The sequence below is a fragment of the Lontra canadensis genome, unplaced genomic scaffold, assembly GCF_010015895.1.
Source record: "Lontra canadensis isolate GAN:19392208 unplaced genomic scaffold, GSC_riverotter_1.0 scaffold40, whole genome shotgun sequence".
Lineage (NCBI taxonomy): Eukaryota > Metazoa > Chordata > Mammalia > Carnivora > Mustelidae > Lontra > Lontra canadensis.
The window spans coordinates 17,063,281-17,078,464 of NW_022631034.1; the positions used below are offsets into that span (position 1 = coordinate 17,063,281).

The 15,184-nt window shown below is 37.3% G+C and overlaps 1 protein-coding gene across 1 annotated transcript in view; it reads right to left on the minus strand.

The window, feature by feature from the left end:
- Positions 1-15,184, minus strand: part of CTBS (chitobiase) — a 52,526-nt gene that overhangs the window by 12,826 nt on the left and 24,516 nt on the right. The window contains exons 6-7 of the mRNA XM_032870256.1: positions 6,291-6,429; positions 5,618-5,826 (exon numbers count right to left, since the gene is read on the minus strand). Coding sequence (XP_032726147.1) covers positions 5,618-5,826; positions 6,291-6,429 — 348 coding nt within the window. The remainder of the gene's footprint in view (positions 1-5,617; positions 5,827-6,290; positions 6,430-15,184) is intronic.

Here is a 15,184-nt window from a genome sequence, read left to right on the forward strand (position 1 = left end):
TTGTCACAGGTCAATTCTACTAAACATTGAAAAAAGAGGTAATACCTATTCTCAAAGTCTTCACCACCCCTTACAAAAAAAAAAAAAGAGGAAGAAAAACTCCACATGATTATGTGAGATCCTAACACCAAAACAAGATGAAGACAATACAAAAAAGGGAAAACAACAAGCCAAGAAAATATTAGCAAACCAATATTCAAGAATATATTGTTGCAGATTCAACAACATATTAAAAGAATCATCCACTGGGGCGCCTGGGTGGCTCAGTGGGTTAAGCCTCTGCCTTCGTCTCAGATCATGATCTCAGGGTCCTGGGATCAAGCCTCACATCGGGCTTTCTGCTCAGTGGGGATCCTGCTTCCCCCTCTCTCTTTGCGTGCCTCTCTACCTACTTGTGATCTCTCTCCCTCTCAAATAAATAAAGTCTTTAAAAAAAAAAAGAATTATCCACTAAGAGCAAGCAGGATTTATTCCAGAGATGCAAGGATGGTTCAATATCCACATACCAACATGGTACACCACAGTAACACAATGAAAGATAAAAGTCATATGATCATAACAATAGATGCAGAAAATTTTTTTTTTAATTATTTTATTTATTTGACAGAGAAATCACAAGCAGGCAGAGAGGCAGGCAGAGAGAGAGGGGGAAGCAGGCTCCCCACTGAGCAGAGAGCCCGTTTCTGGGCTCAATCCCAGGATCCTGAGATCATGACCTAAGCAGAACGCAGAGGCTTAACCCACTGAGCCACCCAGGTGCCACAGATGCAGAAAATTCTTTTGACAAAATGTATTATCCATTCATGATAAAAACTCTCAAAGTAGGGTTAGAGGTAATGTACCTCAAAATTATATAGGCAATATATGATAAAACCCACAATTAAAGATCATTCTCAATGATGAGAAACAAAGCTTTTCCTCTAAGTTCAGAAATAAAGATGTCCACACTTACCACTTTAATTCAATACAGTATTAGAAGTCCTAGCTGTAGCAATCAAACAAGAAATAAAGGGCATCCAAATTGGTAAGGAAGAAGTAAAATTGTTACTATTTTCATATGACATGATACTATAAATAAAACCCCCTAAAGACTGCAACAAAAAACTTTAACTGATAAATGAGTTCAGTAAAGTTGCAGGACACAAAGTTAATGTACAGAAACCTGTTGCATTTCAATACCTAATAATGAAGTAGCAGAAAGAGAAACTAAGAAATAATTCCATTTATGATTGCACCAAGAATAAAAAAAAAATACCTAGGAATAAACTTAACCAAGGAGGTGAAAGACTTATATTCTATAAACTATAAAACATTTATGAAAGAAACTGAACATGACACAAATGGAAAGCTATTGGAAGAATTAATATTGTTAAAATGTCGTTACTACCCAAAGCCATCTACAGATTTAACGCAATCTTTTCAAGATACAAGCACCAGGTTTCTTTTTTTTTAACAGACCTAGAATAAACAATACTAAACTCCTTATGGTATAATGAACAAAATTGGAAAGATCAAAATTCCAGATTTTAAAATATACTTCACAATGCTATAATAATCAAAACAGTATGGTACTGGCACAAAAAGAAACACAAAGTTCAATGGTACAGAACAGAAAGGCCAGAAATAAACCCACATTTTTATGTCAATCTACAACAGAGGTGGCAAGAATATACAATGGGGAATATCTCTTCAACAAATGTTAATGGGAAAATAAGACAGCAACATGCAGAAGAATGAAATTGGACCACTTTATCAACCCATATATGAAGATGATTTAAAGATCTAAATGTGACACCTGAAACCAAAAGTATTCTAGAAGAAAACATGGCTAGTAATCTAAGATCAGCCTTAGCAACATTTTTCTAGATATGCCTTCACAGGCAAGGGAAATAAAAGCAAAAATAAACTATTGGGACTACAACAAAATAAAAAGTTTTTGCACAGTGAAGGAAACCATCAGCAAAATGAAAAACCTATTGAATGGGAGATCTTTGTGAATGATACATCCAAGAAGGGGTTAATATCCAAAATATATAAAAAATGTACACAAAACCCAAAACACAAATAGTCCAATTAAAAAAGGGCAAAGGACCTGAATAGATATTTTTCCAAAGAAGATATATGAATAGCCAACAGACACATAAAGAGATGCTCAAATTATTAATCACCAGGGAAATGCAAATCAAAACCTCAAGGAGATATCACCTATCAAAACAGCTACTATCAAAAAGACAAATTTAAGTATTGACAAGGATGTGGAGAACGTTTATGCCCTGTTGGTAAGAATGTGAACTGGTATATTCACTATGGAAAACAGTATGGAGTTTCCTCAAAAAAATTAAAATTAGAAATGTCATATGATCCAACAATTCCACTACTGGGTATTTACCCTAAGAAAATGAAAACACTAATTCAAAAAGATATGCATCCCTATGTTTACTGCAGCATTATTTATGATAGTCAAGATGTGGAAGTTATCCAAGTGTCTATCCATAGTTGAAGGAATAAAGGAGATGTGGGTGTGTTTCTGTGTCTCCCCCATCTCTCTCCCACTTTCCCTCCCTCTCTGTCTATATGTATGATGGAATATTTCTCAGCCATAAAGAAATGAGATCTTGCCCTCTGCAACAACATGGATGGACCTAGAAGGTATTATGCTAAGTGAAATAAGTCAAAGACAAATATTATATGATTACAGTCATATGTGAGATTTAAGAAACAAAACAAGTGAGCAAAGGAACAAACAACAGACTTCTAAATACAGAGAACTAGTAGTTGGCAGAGGAGAGGTGGTGGGGGGAAAGTAATATATAAGTCGTACTCAGCTAAAAAGCCAAATTCTACACTGACAAAACTTCCTTATTTATATAAAGCCACAGGCATATCAATCCTTACATCCTTTATTATTTTCCAATGAATCTCGAATTCATGTTGACCAACTGTACCAAAATCTCTCAGCACAGTTGGTAAAAAATACAGTTCCTAGGCTGTATGCCAGACCTATTGAATCAATCTCTTGAGATATTTTATCTGATGATTCTTAAACCAGTAACTCTAAACCTATTTATATGAAATAGAATATATATTTCATATGTATATATTTCCTATTTTCATTTTAAGTTTTTGAAAGGCAGGTATCATTTATTCACTAAACAATTTTTAACATTGTGTGAGATAGAAAAGAGCTGGTCTCCACCTTCAAAAAATCTCATTATTTAGTCTTCGTATAGGTATATCTCATTTTATTGTGCTTCACAGATAATGCATTTTTTTTTTTTTTTACAGATTTAAAGTTTTTGGCAACCCTGCATCAAGCAAGTCTATCAGCACCATTATCCCAAAAGCATTTGCTCACTTTATGTCTCTGTGTCACATTTTGGTAATTCTCACAACACACCAACTTTTTCATTATTTGCTCTGATTTGTTATCAGAGATTTTTCATGTTACTCTTGTAAGAGCTTTAGGGTGCAACAAACCATGCCCATATAAGATGGCAAACAACCCATAAATGTGTGTGTTCTGACTGCTTCACCCACTGGCTGTTTCCCTGTCTCCATCCCTCTTCTTGGCCTCCCTATTCCCCGAGACACAACATTGAAATTAAAACAAATTAATAATAATAAAAAAAAACAAATTAATAACTGTACAATGTCCTCTAAGTGTTCAAGTGAAAGGAAGAGTCACACCTCTCTCACTTCAAATCAAAAGCTAGAAACAATTAAGCTTAGTGAGGAAAGTATGTCAAAAGCTGAGATAGGCCAAAAGCTAGGCTTCTTATGCCAAACAGCCAAGTTGTGAAAGCAGAAAGTTCTTGAAGAAAATAGAAAGTGCTGCTCCAGTGAACACCCGGATTGTAAAAAAGCAAAACAGCTATATTGCTGACATGGAAAAAGTTGTAGTGGTCTGGTTGGAAGATCAAACCAACCACAACATTCCCTTAAGCAAGGGAACCTAATCAGGAGCATAAGACCTTAAATTTTGGGAAGGTTGGGAGAAGTGAGGAAGCTGCAAAAGTAAGTTTGAAGCAGCAGAGGTTGGTTTAAGACTTTCATGGAGGCAATAACTGCAGATGAGGTAGACCTAGCAGGAGAACTAGAATTAGAAGTGGAGCCTGAGGATCTGACCGAACGGCTGCTGTGTCATGATAAAACTTCCATGGGAATTGCTTCTTATGAATGAGCAAAGAAAGTGGTTTCTTGAGATGGAATCTACTCCTGGTGAAGACGCTGTGAAAATGGTTGCAATGACAACAAAAGACTTAGAATATCACATAAATTTAGGCAATTTAGCAGCAGCAGGATTTGAGAGAATGGACTCCAATTTTGGAAGAAGTTCCACTGTGGGTAAAATGCTATTTAAACAACATTGCATGCAATAGAGAAATTGTAAAAGGAGGAGTACATCAGTGCAGCAAACGTTACTGTTTTAAGAAATTGCCACCGCCTCCCCAACCTTCAGCAACCACCACCCTGATCAGTCACAGCCATCAACATCAAGGCAAGCTCATTTCCCAGCAAAAAGACTACAACTTGCTGAAAAGCTCAGATGATGGTTAGCATTAGCAATGAAGTAATTTTTAATTAAGGTATTTACATTATTTTTCAGATATAATACTATTGCACACTCAATAGACTATAGTGTAGTGTAAACATAACTTTATACCCACTGAAAAACCAAAAAATTCATTTGACTTGCTTGGGGTGCCTGGATGTCTCAGTCGGTTAGTGTCCAACTCTTGATTTTGGCTCAGGTCATGATTTCAGGGTCATGAGATCAAGCCCTGGTACCAGGCTCTGTGCTGAGCATGGAGCCTATTTAAGTTTCTCTCTCCTCCTCCCTTTGCCCCTCTCCTGCCTGTTTGCATGCATGCATGCTCTCTCTTTAAAAGAGAGAGAGAGGAGGATACAGAAGAGAAGAGAAGTGGGGGGGAGGGGAGGAGGAGAGGGAGGGGAGGAGAAGGAGGAGGAGCGGGGAGAGGATAGGAAGGGGAGGGAAGGAGACAAGGCTTGGTTATCTTAATATGCGACCAGGTTTGAGATCACTGATCCAGGGCCACATTATCTTTTATTACCCATATACTGCCTGGCAAGATGCCTTTTGCTGTAATCTTCCACTCTAATCTTGCTCACTATGGCAATGCGGAGGCCTGTGTCATAGCTCTAATTCTATGGAGTTAGTTCTTTGAGCTTTCTTGGACATCAGGTGCTTTACAAGTAACTCAGAGCCTATGAAGTGAGTGAGACACTTCCCCCAGGACTATGTCTACTCTTAGGCAGGAGTCCTGCCCTGGTGAAAGCAGGGCCTGGACAGCTAAGCCCTTCCTTATTCTTGCTGATCTATTTGCCTATTTAATATCTCTAACCTGCTGCAAGGCAAGTAGGGGGAACAATCTCAATGCTGTGTCTTTATATGGATAGAGAACAGAGCACCTTAAAATTCTGTAAAACTTCTCTAATAAGAACCTCAAAAGTTCCAGAAAATATTTTTAGAATATATGTGCTGAAATTCTTTCCTATTCAGTAAAACTGAGATTCTATTAGTCACACCTTCATGAATACATTTTGATATGGAAAATAAGGGGTTTCCAAACAAACAAACAAACAAACAAACTTTTACCTGTGATCCCTTAATTTCACGATGGAAAGAGTCTGTGGTTTCTTTGACTAAAGTGGTTAATGCGTAATATTCAGGTGATAAACAATTAGCTTCTTGCTCTATGTCTATATTAATTCCATCCATGTATTGTGTTTTGGCCAACTTAACTTTTTGAGCTATCCAGGATGCTCTGAAACTAGGATTGATGAGATCCTGTAAGGGTGCATCTCCTATGGAAGAAATATACATTCTTTGTGCATATAAGCTTTTTGCAGTTTAATGACATTTATTTCACAAACCCTTTAAAACATCTCATTAGTTTGGAATACTAAGTCCCCAATTTAAGTTTTCCAAGTAGAGAAATCATATACCAAAATAATAAAGTCTCAATCCCCAAAATAACCATTATGAATAATAAGTAACATAATTCTCAAATTAGAAGTAGAAATTGAAGACTATGACTAGCTAAAAGTCATCATGCTAATCATGATTCACATTTTGCTCAAAATCATAGTAGCTTAATTCTTTAAGAATAACTATCTGTGAAATGAATTAGTATCTAAGATTAATTGTAAGACAATAAAAAATAAACCAGATAAACATGAAAAGGGAATTTTTTGGAAAGTCAGGATGACAAACAATACAAGTAAACTTACCAATTGGCCAGACACATCTGGTAAAAACTGTAACTCACCTTTTAGCACTACTCTGGCTCCATGTGAATGAGCATAACACATAAGTTCTGGGTCATATTTTCCAAAAATCACCACAGTTGTAATCTGGGACCAATCATAAAATTTCCAAGTTTTATTTCCAACATCAAAAACAAACACCTGCCAAAACAAAAAAGATAAGCATCATCACTTAAACCTAGAATACAACGCTGATCACCCAAAATAACATTAAACACTGATCATAAGCCAGGCATTAAGAGTACAACAGCAAGTAAGGCATAGGTGTCCTAATATAACTGGTGATGGGAGAAATTAGCCAGGCCTCAAAAGTAGGGCCAGGAAGAAATCGTGGAAAGAGCCGAGACCTGGAGGCAGAGAAAACACGGTGACTGCATGAGTACGTATTGAGTGTAGCTGACACCTTGAATTCGGCAGGAGACAGCAGTAAAGAGCCCAAGAGTTGTAGGCAGGGTTAAGTCCTAAAAGGCTTTTAGAGAAAGCCTGCAGAGAAATTAGCACATTAACCTGAGGGAAAGAGTTTTAAAAGGAGAATGTATACATTCTAGGTATGCATTTATATATACATTTTAGAAAAACACCTTCAGCTAAAGTGGGAAGAGAGACTAAAACTGAAAGAATAATAGGAAAGCTGTTAGAAGAATCTATGCAAAGATGATAATGACCTCAAATTAAACTTGTAGAAAGGCAGAGATAAATAAGATAAATGAACAGATATGGAGGATCCTAATGGCAAAATTAACAGGACTTTATAACTAATTGAATGAGTAAAGTAAGAGAAAGAGAGGTTGATTAATACTCATTTCTGGCTGCTGCAGATAGAGCCACTCCACCTATACAAATATACCAGATACTGCATTTACTATGAATGGTTTTTGGCAAAACAGACCTCTTAGAATAGTTCTAAGCTGGTGGATGTTATATTTCACTAGTATTCCCCCCCTACAGATAATTCTAGAAGCACAGAAGTCTCACTAATTCATTGATTTAGGAAATATTTATTGAATTCTAGTAAGGTTTAGGGAATGCATATTGCTAGACATTAGTGACAAAAGTTAAAGAGACCAGGTCCATAAGCTGTTCAATTACAATAGTGTTAAGGGCTGCATGGGAATGCAGGCAGCCATGACAGCATATAAAGGGGCCTGCTTCCCTGGTAGGGCAGGAAACTTCTGAGAACTACACACTTTGGGGAAAAACTGAAATCTGGGCAATGACCTAGACATGATGGAGGATTACCCATAAAAAGGCATTCTCAGTGGAGGGAAGCAAAACAGGTGAATGTCTCAATACCTCAGAAGAATTCTGAATTTCTGGAACCAAACTAGTATCAATGGGGCTGGAGAACAGAAATCCTGAAAGTAACATGAAATCAGGTAAGACTAGTAAGGTAGGTAGATCAAGTTGGGCTTTGTAGATCACTGAGGATTTTATATTTTATCTTGTGATGAATGGGCAGTCATTATAGTGTTTTAAGCAGGGGAAGGACATAAGATTTGCATTAACAAATAAGAAAGGGGGAGTGATCACGAATCCTTGGGTCACTGTGAGGAGAATGGATGGGTGAGGGGTGGGAGAGAACTGGGTATAAGAGTTCAACCAGACATTTCTTAAATTTTGCCAGTTGCCTTAAGTTTTTATTTTTTACTTTTCAGGATTAACTATGCATAACCCAAATTTTCTCTTAGGCAGTTGCCCACCAAAATAAAAATAGAATGTGAAGTTGGAATGGCCCATTGTTTCTGGAGATTTTAGACTCATATTTCCATCATAAACCTTATCCCCTATTTTAATTCTGATCATTAAGATTGAATTTATTTAGATTAAGTTTGAATACTGAGAGGTTGTGATATAATAGAAATGCTAAAAATGTAACTGGATGAATCAACTGAAAACATAAGGGAAAAATGAGCAATGTAGTCTCATCTTGTTTGAAGAATATAGGTCAGAAACGAAAAAGACCATTTATCATGAACATGTAAATGAACAAAATTTTGCTCCCTTGAATAAGACCACAGAGGTATTGGAGGCCATAATAAATAAGTCTTTCAGATGTTAGGGTTGTCACACTAAGCTTCTTTACAAACACCTTACCACCTTTACTTCTAAGCAATATACATTTTATACTTTTTACTGGCATTTAAATGTCTCTGCTTCAAAATCTGTTAGATTAAGAACTGGAAATTTTCCAGTCTTTAAAAAAGAATTGCCCTTTGGACTGTTAGCTTTAAAAATAAAACTGCCACTTATTTTACCAGCGAAAAAATGAAGTTTATTTGGGAATAGCAGAGAATTACAATCCAGGGCAAGAAAGCTATGGCAATAGCATTGGTAAATCTGCAGAACAAAGGAAAGGAATGCTCTTTTATAGAGGAAAGGGGGAAATTGAGAAGGCTGTTATAAATAAGTCAATTGAAGTAAACTAGAAACTTGAAATATAGTGGTTTTTCATTGGCTGAGTTGTGACAGTCTCTAATTACCTGGGCTTAACTGGGGGAGGAGGAAATCCTTCTTGCTGAGTAAAGTAGTATCCATGTGCAAGGTACCCAGGCATCTTCTGTTGGGTCTGCTGTTGATGAGTGGCAGGACATAACAGCTCCCCCTGTTGGCCTTTCAACTCTATTCTAAGTGAGGTTTCCTTTTGTTAGTTTTCACATTTCCCACTTTTGATCAAGATCTTTTTTTGAAAGCATAACTGATCAAGAGGGAAGTGTTCCACATTTAGTGGTTTTGTCCCTTAGTACGGGGAAGGGTCTTCCCCTGTTGCCACAGCCTACATTGGAGAGAAAGTACTTCTATAGTTGGAAAGCCCTAAAGGTCACATTTGAGTAACAAGGAAGATTAGGAGGGAGAAACTCTCAGGATCTCTCACCTAAAGTAGTATCTACTCAAGGTCCTAAGTATTGGAAATCATCTCGAAGGGTTGAGCTGGCATCACGTTAGAGGATACAACATTTTTTTAAAGTCTAACAGGCAACAAAATAAAAAATTAAATATACAAAACAGAAGTAACATACCAATTCCATATTCTATAATGGTTCTAAACCAGGACTCTAGGTCTGAAGTAGCCACTGAAATATTTATTGACACTTATTCCAACTTATGGGAGAGAGATCCTATGAAGGCAAACCTGGAGTCATATATCCCTCCTGGCAAGCTTCCTGGCAAGCTCCAATTAAAGAGACCATGAAAACAGAATCATAAAAACTAGAAGACAACGCTAAAAAAGAATTAACTGAGGCATCTTGAGAAGTTACAGTGCAGGAATAAACGTGAAGCTGTAGCTGATGAACTTTTTACAAAACAGCACAAACTCAAAGATGTTTTACAACAGTATTGTTATCTCAAAGAACCGTTTGGAATCAAATGTGTTATTGAAAATACAGTCTATGGTTGCAAACTCAGAAACCATGAATCTGGATAAGAATCCAAAGTAAGTCGATAGCTCAGATGAAAGACTTTTGTGAATTCTGAACTTTCTAACCCTTCAAAAATAAAGCAAGTGGAAAACTAATTTGTCCCAGGATCATGATGAAGCGATTTCCAAAAAGCTATAATCAAAAGAAGAGGTTTCTGCCTTTTACAAGGTCTTGGGAAATAAAGAAGAGGCATTGTCTTCCCACAAAAGAGAAAGAAGCATCAATGGTGAGTAAAAGGTATACAGGCCTGGTCCAGGCATCCTGAGAAAGCTATCTCATCAGATGTCACCTGCTTCAATTCCAGGAAATCTTTATTTTTTTATGCCATCAGGTCCAGTTATGGTTTGGTGCTTTCTTTAGGTGAGTTACATGAATCCAAGAGTCTATTCCCTGGAGTTTTGTGGCACAAGGATTAGTTTGCAATTCCTAGTAAGGGTCTTTCCAGTGAGGAAGAAGACTTTTTATGGAGGTATTTTTATCCAACAAAATCTCCTGAGAGTACATTGTGATAAGATTGCTCTACCCAAGTATGCTTATTTTTGAGCCCTGATGACAACCCAAAGACTGAAAGAACAGAGTCTCCACAGCAAAATATAAAAGAAGAGGACACATCAAAGAGGGTAGGAAGGACAGAGACGTGGTCAGGAGCCAAACTGACTCACAGGACTGTCCATAGGAGGGAGGGATGCCATAGGTACAGGTAGCAGTGGGGAGCAGACCCCACCCCAGGCACAAGGAACCCACCCTCAGAAGACAAATCCCCATAATCTTTGGCTTTGAAAATAGGAGAGGCCAAATTTCATGAGTTCTTACAATCAAAGGGGCTTAATACCTGGAACTTAAAAAAAAAATCAGCTGGCTTGGCTCTGAGAGACCCAGAATGCAATAGGCAACTGAGTTCTCACCCTTAAAGAGACAGCACACCAAACAGCCCCACTGAGACACAGCATAGAGCAGCAGTTTGAAAAACACCAGAGATATACAAGAAGGAGATTTAATAATAGTGTGTGTTGGAGGGGCAGGGATCTTTAGGAGGCTTTAACAAACGAGCTGGTAGGCGCCATTTCCCTCCACTAGTCTAGATACACAGAGAGCTGTAAAAGACAATACTACTTGAACACTCTCTACCTAGCTTACTAACAGCATGACTTGGTCCCATTTTTCTGTAGATCTGCCCCTCCACAAACTGGCTGGCCTTGGCAGGAGTTTTCCTGGATGGCTGCAGCTCCTCTCCCACTTTGGCCTAGTACAGACCTTGCTGGCACCATCCATCCTGCCCCCACATTCCCCTGCAGAACTGTCCCCTCCAGTACAGCCTTAGCCTGGCCCATCCAAAGTGGTGCCACAAACCTGGAAGTCTACAAGTCCCAACAGGGACCAGCATCACTCCAAAATGACTCCTGCCCCTTTGGAGAGGGTAAGATAACCACAAAGACCAATCCAATTACAACCCAGGCAGTAGCCTAGGGGCAGACACCTGGTGGCCCTGTTCACTAAACAAAACTTCTCAGGGGACCACACAAGAAAAGTGTCCTATAGTTCCATGCTACTGCATTCCTGGAAAACACCTGGTCAATCTCAACTCAAGCCAAAGGCAGCCCCAGATCGACCCTCTAACAGCACAAATACTAAGCTCTGCCCACAACAGGCAAAAAGAGCCATTACTGATGATGACTTGTCTGAAGACAAACACGGCTCAGCCACATTAGCAGGGCACATGCAACACACATAAGAGACATCCCTGAAGGACCAGGTTCTGGTGCACAGGGGACATTGCACTGCAGAGGACCACAGAATCTTTTATTCATAAGGCCATTACTTTCAAGAGCAAGAGATGTAGCTGACTTTCCTAACACACAGAAACAGACAAAAAGAGTTAGTCGAAATGAGGAGAGGAGTATGTCCCAAATGAATGATCAGGACAAAACCACAGGAAGAGAGCTGAATGAAACAGAGGTAAGTAAAAGACCTGATAGAGAATTTAAAGTGACAGTCATTAAGATACTCACTAGACTTGAGAAGAGAAGGAAGACCCTCTGTCAGACCCTCAACAAAGAGACAGAAAACATCAAAAAGAATGAAACAGGTTATTTTATCTAAGTTCTAATAAGAACTCAATAACTGAAATTAAAAAACACTAGAGGGAATAAATAGTAAACTATAAGAAACAGAATGGATAAGTTCAGTAACCTGAAGGACAGAGTGATAGAAAGCAATCAAGCTGAACAAGAGGCATACATCCATACCTACATAAACCCAAAATGAAAATAGATTAAAGGGAACTCAACAACACCGTCAAGCATAATAACGTTTGCATTATAGGGATTCCAGAAGGAGAAGAGAAAGAAAGGGGACAGAAAATGTATTGGAAGTGGTAATAGCTGAATACTTCCTGAATCTTGGGAAGAAAACAGATATCCAGATGTAGGAGGCACAGAGAGCCCCGAACAAAATCAAGCCAAGGAGGTCCACATCAAGACACATAGTGTTTAAAATGGCAAAAGGTAATGATCAACAGAGAATTTCAAAAACAGCAAGAGCAAACAGTTACATAGCAGAAATCCCATAAGGTTATCAGCTGCTTTTTCAGCAAAAACTTTGCAGGCCAGAGGAGAGTGGCATGATATATTTAAAGTGCTAAAAAACAAACAAACGAACAAAATCTGCAACCAAGTATACTCTATCCAGCAAGGTTTTCATTCAGAATAGAAGGAAAGATAAATAGTTTCCTAGACAAACAAAAGTTAAAGGAATTCATCACCACTAATCCAGTGCTATAGGAAATAGGAAATGTTAAAGTGGACTTTTTGAATGGAAAGGAAAGATAGTAAGAAAAGTAGGAAACACAAAACCAGTGAAATTAAGTGTATCTATAAATATCAGTCAAGGAATTCACAAAATAAAAGGATGAAAATTAGGATACTATACATTGAAAATATGAAGGGAAGAGGAGTAAAAATTTAGTGCTTCCAGAATGGATTCACACTTAAGTGACTACCCATTTAACACAGATTGATATATGCCTAAGATGTTATATATAAACATAATGGTAACCAAATCAAACCAAAAACCAGAAATAGATGTATAAAAAGATAAAGAGAAAGGAATCCAAGTATATCCTTAAAGAAAGCCAGCAAACTGTAGGGGAAGAGAGCAAGAGAAGAAAGGAACAGAGAAAAACTACAAAAACAACTAAAAACAAGTAACCAAAGGGCAATAAGTACATGCTTATCAATAATTACTTTGAATGTAAATGGACTAAAGGCTCCAATCAAAAGACATAAGGTGACAGAATGGATAAAAAAACAAGACCTGGGTGTGCCTGGGTGGCTCAGTCAGTTGAGCATCTGACTCTTGATTTCAGCCCACATTGAGCTCCATACTGGGCATGGAGCCTACAAAAAAAAAAAAAAAAAAGGAAGACCCATCTATATGCTTCCTACAAGGGACTCCTTTTAGACCTAAAGACACAAGCAGATTGAAAGTGAAGGTATGGAAAAGCATTTCTCATTCAAATGGAAATGAAAAGAGAGCTGAGGCAGCAATAGGCAGGTATCAATCAGACAAAAGGCTTTAAATCAAAGACTATAAAGAGACAAAGACTACATAACAATAAAAGGGATAATCCCACAAGAATATATAACAAATGTAAACATTTATGTACCCAACAAGAGAGCACCCCATACATAAAGTAGCTAATAACAAAGGAAGTAATCAGCAGCAATACAATAGGAGGGGACTTTCACACCCTACTTACATCAATGGATAGATTCTCTAAATAGAATAAAAAATGAAACAGTGGCTTTGAATGACACATTGAACCAGAGGGATCTAATAAATATATTCAGAATATTCCATCCTAAAACAACAGAATACATTCTTTTCAAGGGCACATGGGACATTCTCCAGGATAAATCACATGTGAGGACACAAAATAAGTCAACAAATTCAAAAAGATAGAAGTCACACTATGCATATTTTCTGATCACAATATTATGAAACTAGAAATCAACCACAAGGAAAAAAATCTAGGAAGACCACAAATACATGGAGGTAATATAACATGCTACTAAACAATAAGAGGGTCAACCAAGAAATCAAAGAGGAAATAAAACACATGGAGACAAATGAAAATGAAAGCACAACTATCCAAAATCTTTGGGATGTAGCAAAAGCTATTCTCAGAGGAAATTTTAGAATAATAGCAAAGAACAAAGAACAATCTTATCTCAAGAACAAAGAAAAATCTCAAATAAACAACTTATATTTACACCTAACAGAGCTGGAAAAAGAATAAATAAAACCCCAAACCAGTAGGAGGATGGACATAATAAATTAGAACAGGTCGACGAAATCAGGAGCCACTTCTTTGAAAATATAGACAAAATAAACTTTAGCCAAAACTATCCAAAAAAAAAAAAAAAAAAAAGAAAGAAAGAAAAAAGAAAAGACTCAAAATCAGAAATAAAAGAGAAGTAACAACTAGTACCACAGAAAGAATATGCCAATATGCCAAAAACTGGGACAACCTAGAAGAAATAGATAAATTCCTAGAAACATATAACCTCCTGAAACTGAATCAGGAAGAAATGGAAAATTTGAACAGACTGATTACCAACAATGAAGTTAAGTCAGTAATCAGAAAATGGCCAACGAACAAAAATCCAGTATCAGAAGGCTTCACAGGTGAATTCTACCAAACATTTAAAAAAGAGTTAATATCTATTCTTCTCAAACCAGTCCAAAAAAATAGAAGAGGAAGGACAGCTTCCAAATTCATTTAATAAGGTCAGCATTACCTGGATGACCAAACCAGACAAAGACACACACACACACACACACACACAACTACAGGCCAGTATCTCTGATGAACAAAGATGCAAAAAAATCCTCAACAAACTATTAGCAAACCAAATCCAACATTACATTAAAGAAAATCATTCCTCAGAATCAAGTGGGATTAATTCCTGGGCTAGAAAAGTGGTTCAATATTCACAAATCAATCAACAAGATACATAACGTCAACAAGAGAAGGGATGAAAACCATATGATCATTTCAACAGATTCAGAAAATGCATTCAGCAAAGTACAGCATCCATGCAACCACAAACAAATTTGGAGGGAAAATACCTCAATATATAAGAAAAACCCACAGCTAACATCACATTCAGTGGTGATAAACAGAGCTTTTCCCCTAAGATCAGGAAAGAGAAAAGGATGTTCACACTCACCACTTTTAGTCAGCATAGTACTGGAAGTTCTAGCCACAGCTGACAAGAAAAAGGAAAAGGCACCCGAGTTGGCAAGGAGAATCTAAAACAGTCACTACTTGTAGATGACATGATACTATATATAGAAAACCCTAAAAACTCCACCAAAAAACTACTATAACTGATAAATGAATTCAGTAAGATTTCAGTATATAAAATCAATACAGAGAAATCCATTACATTTCTATACACTAATAACAAAGTAGC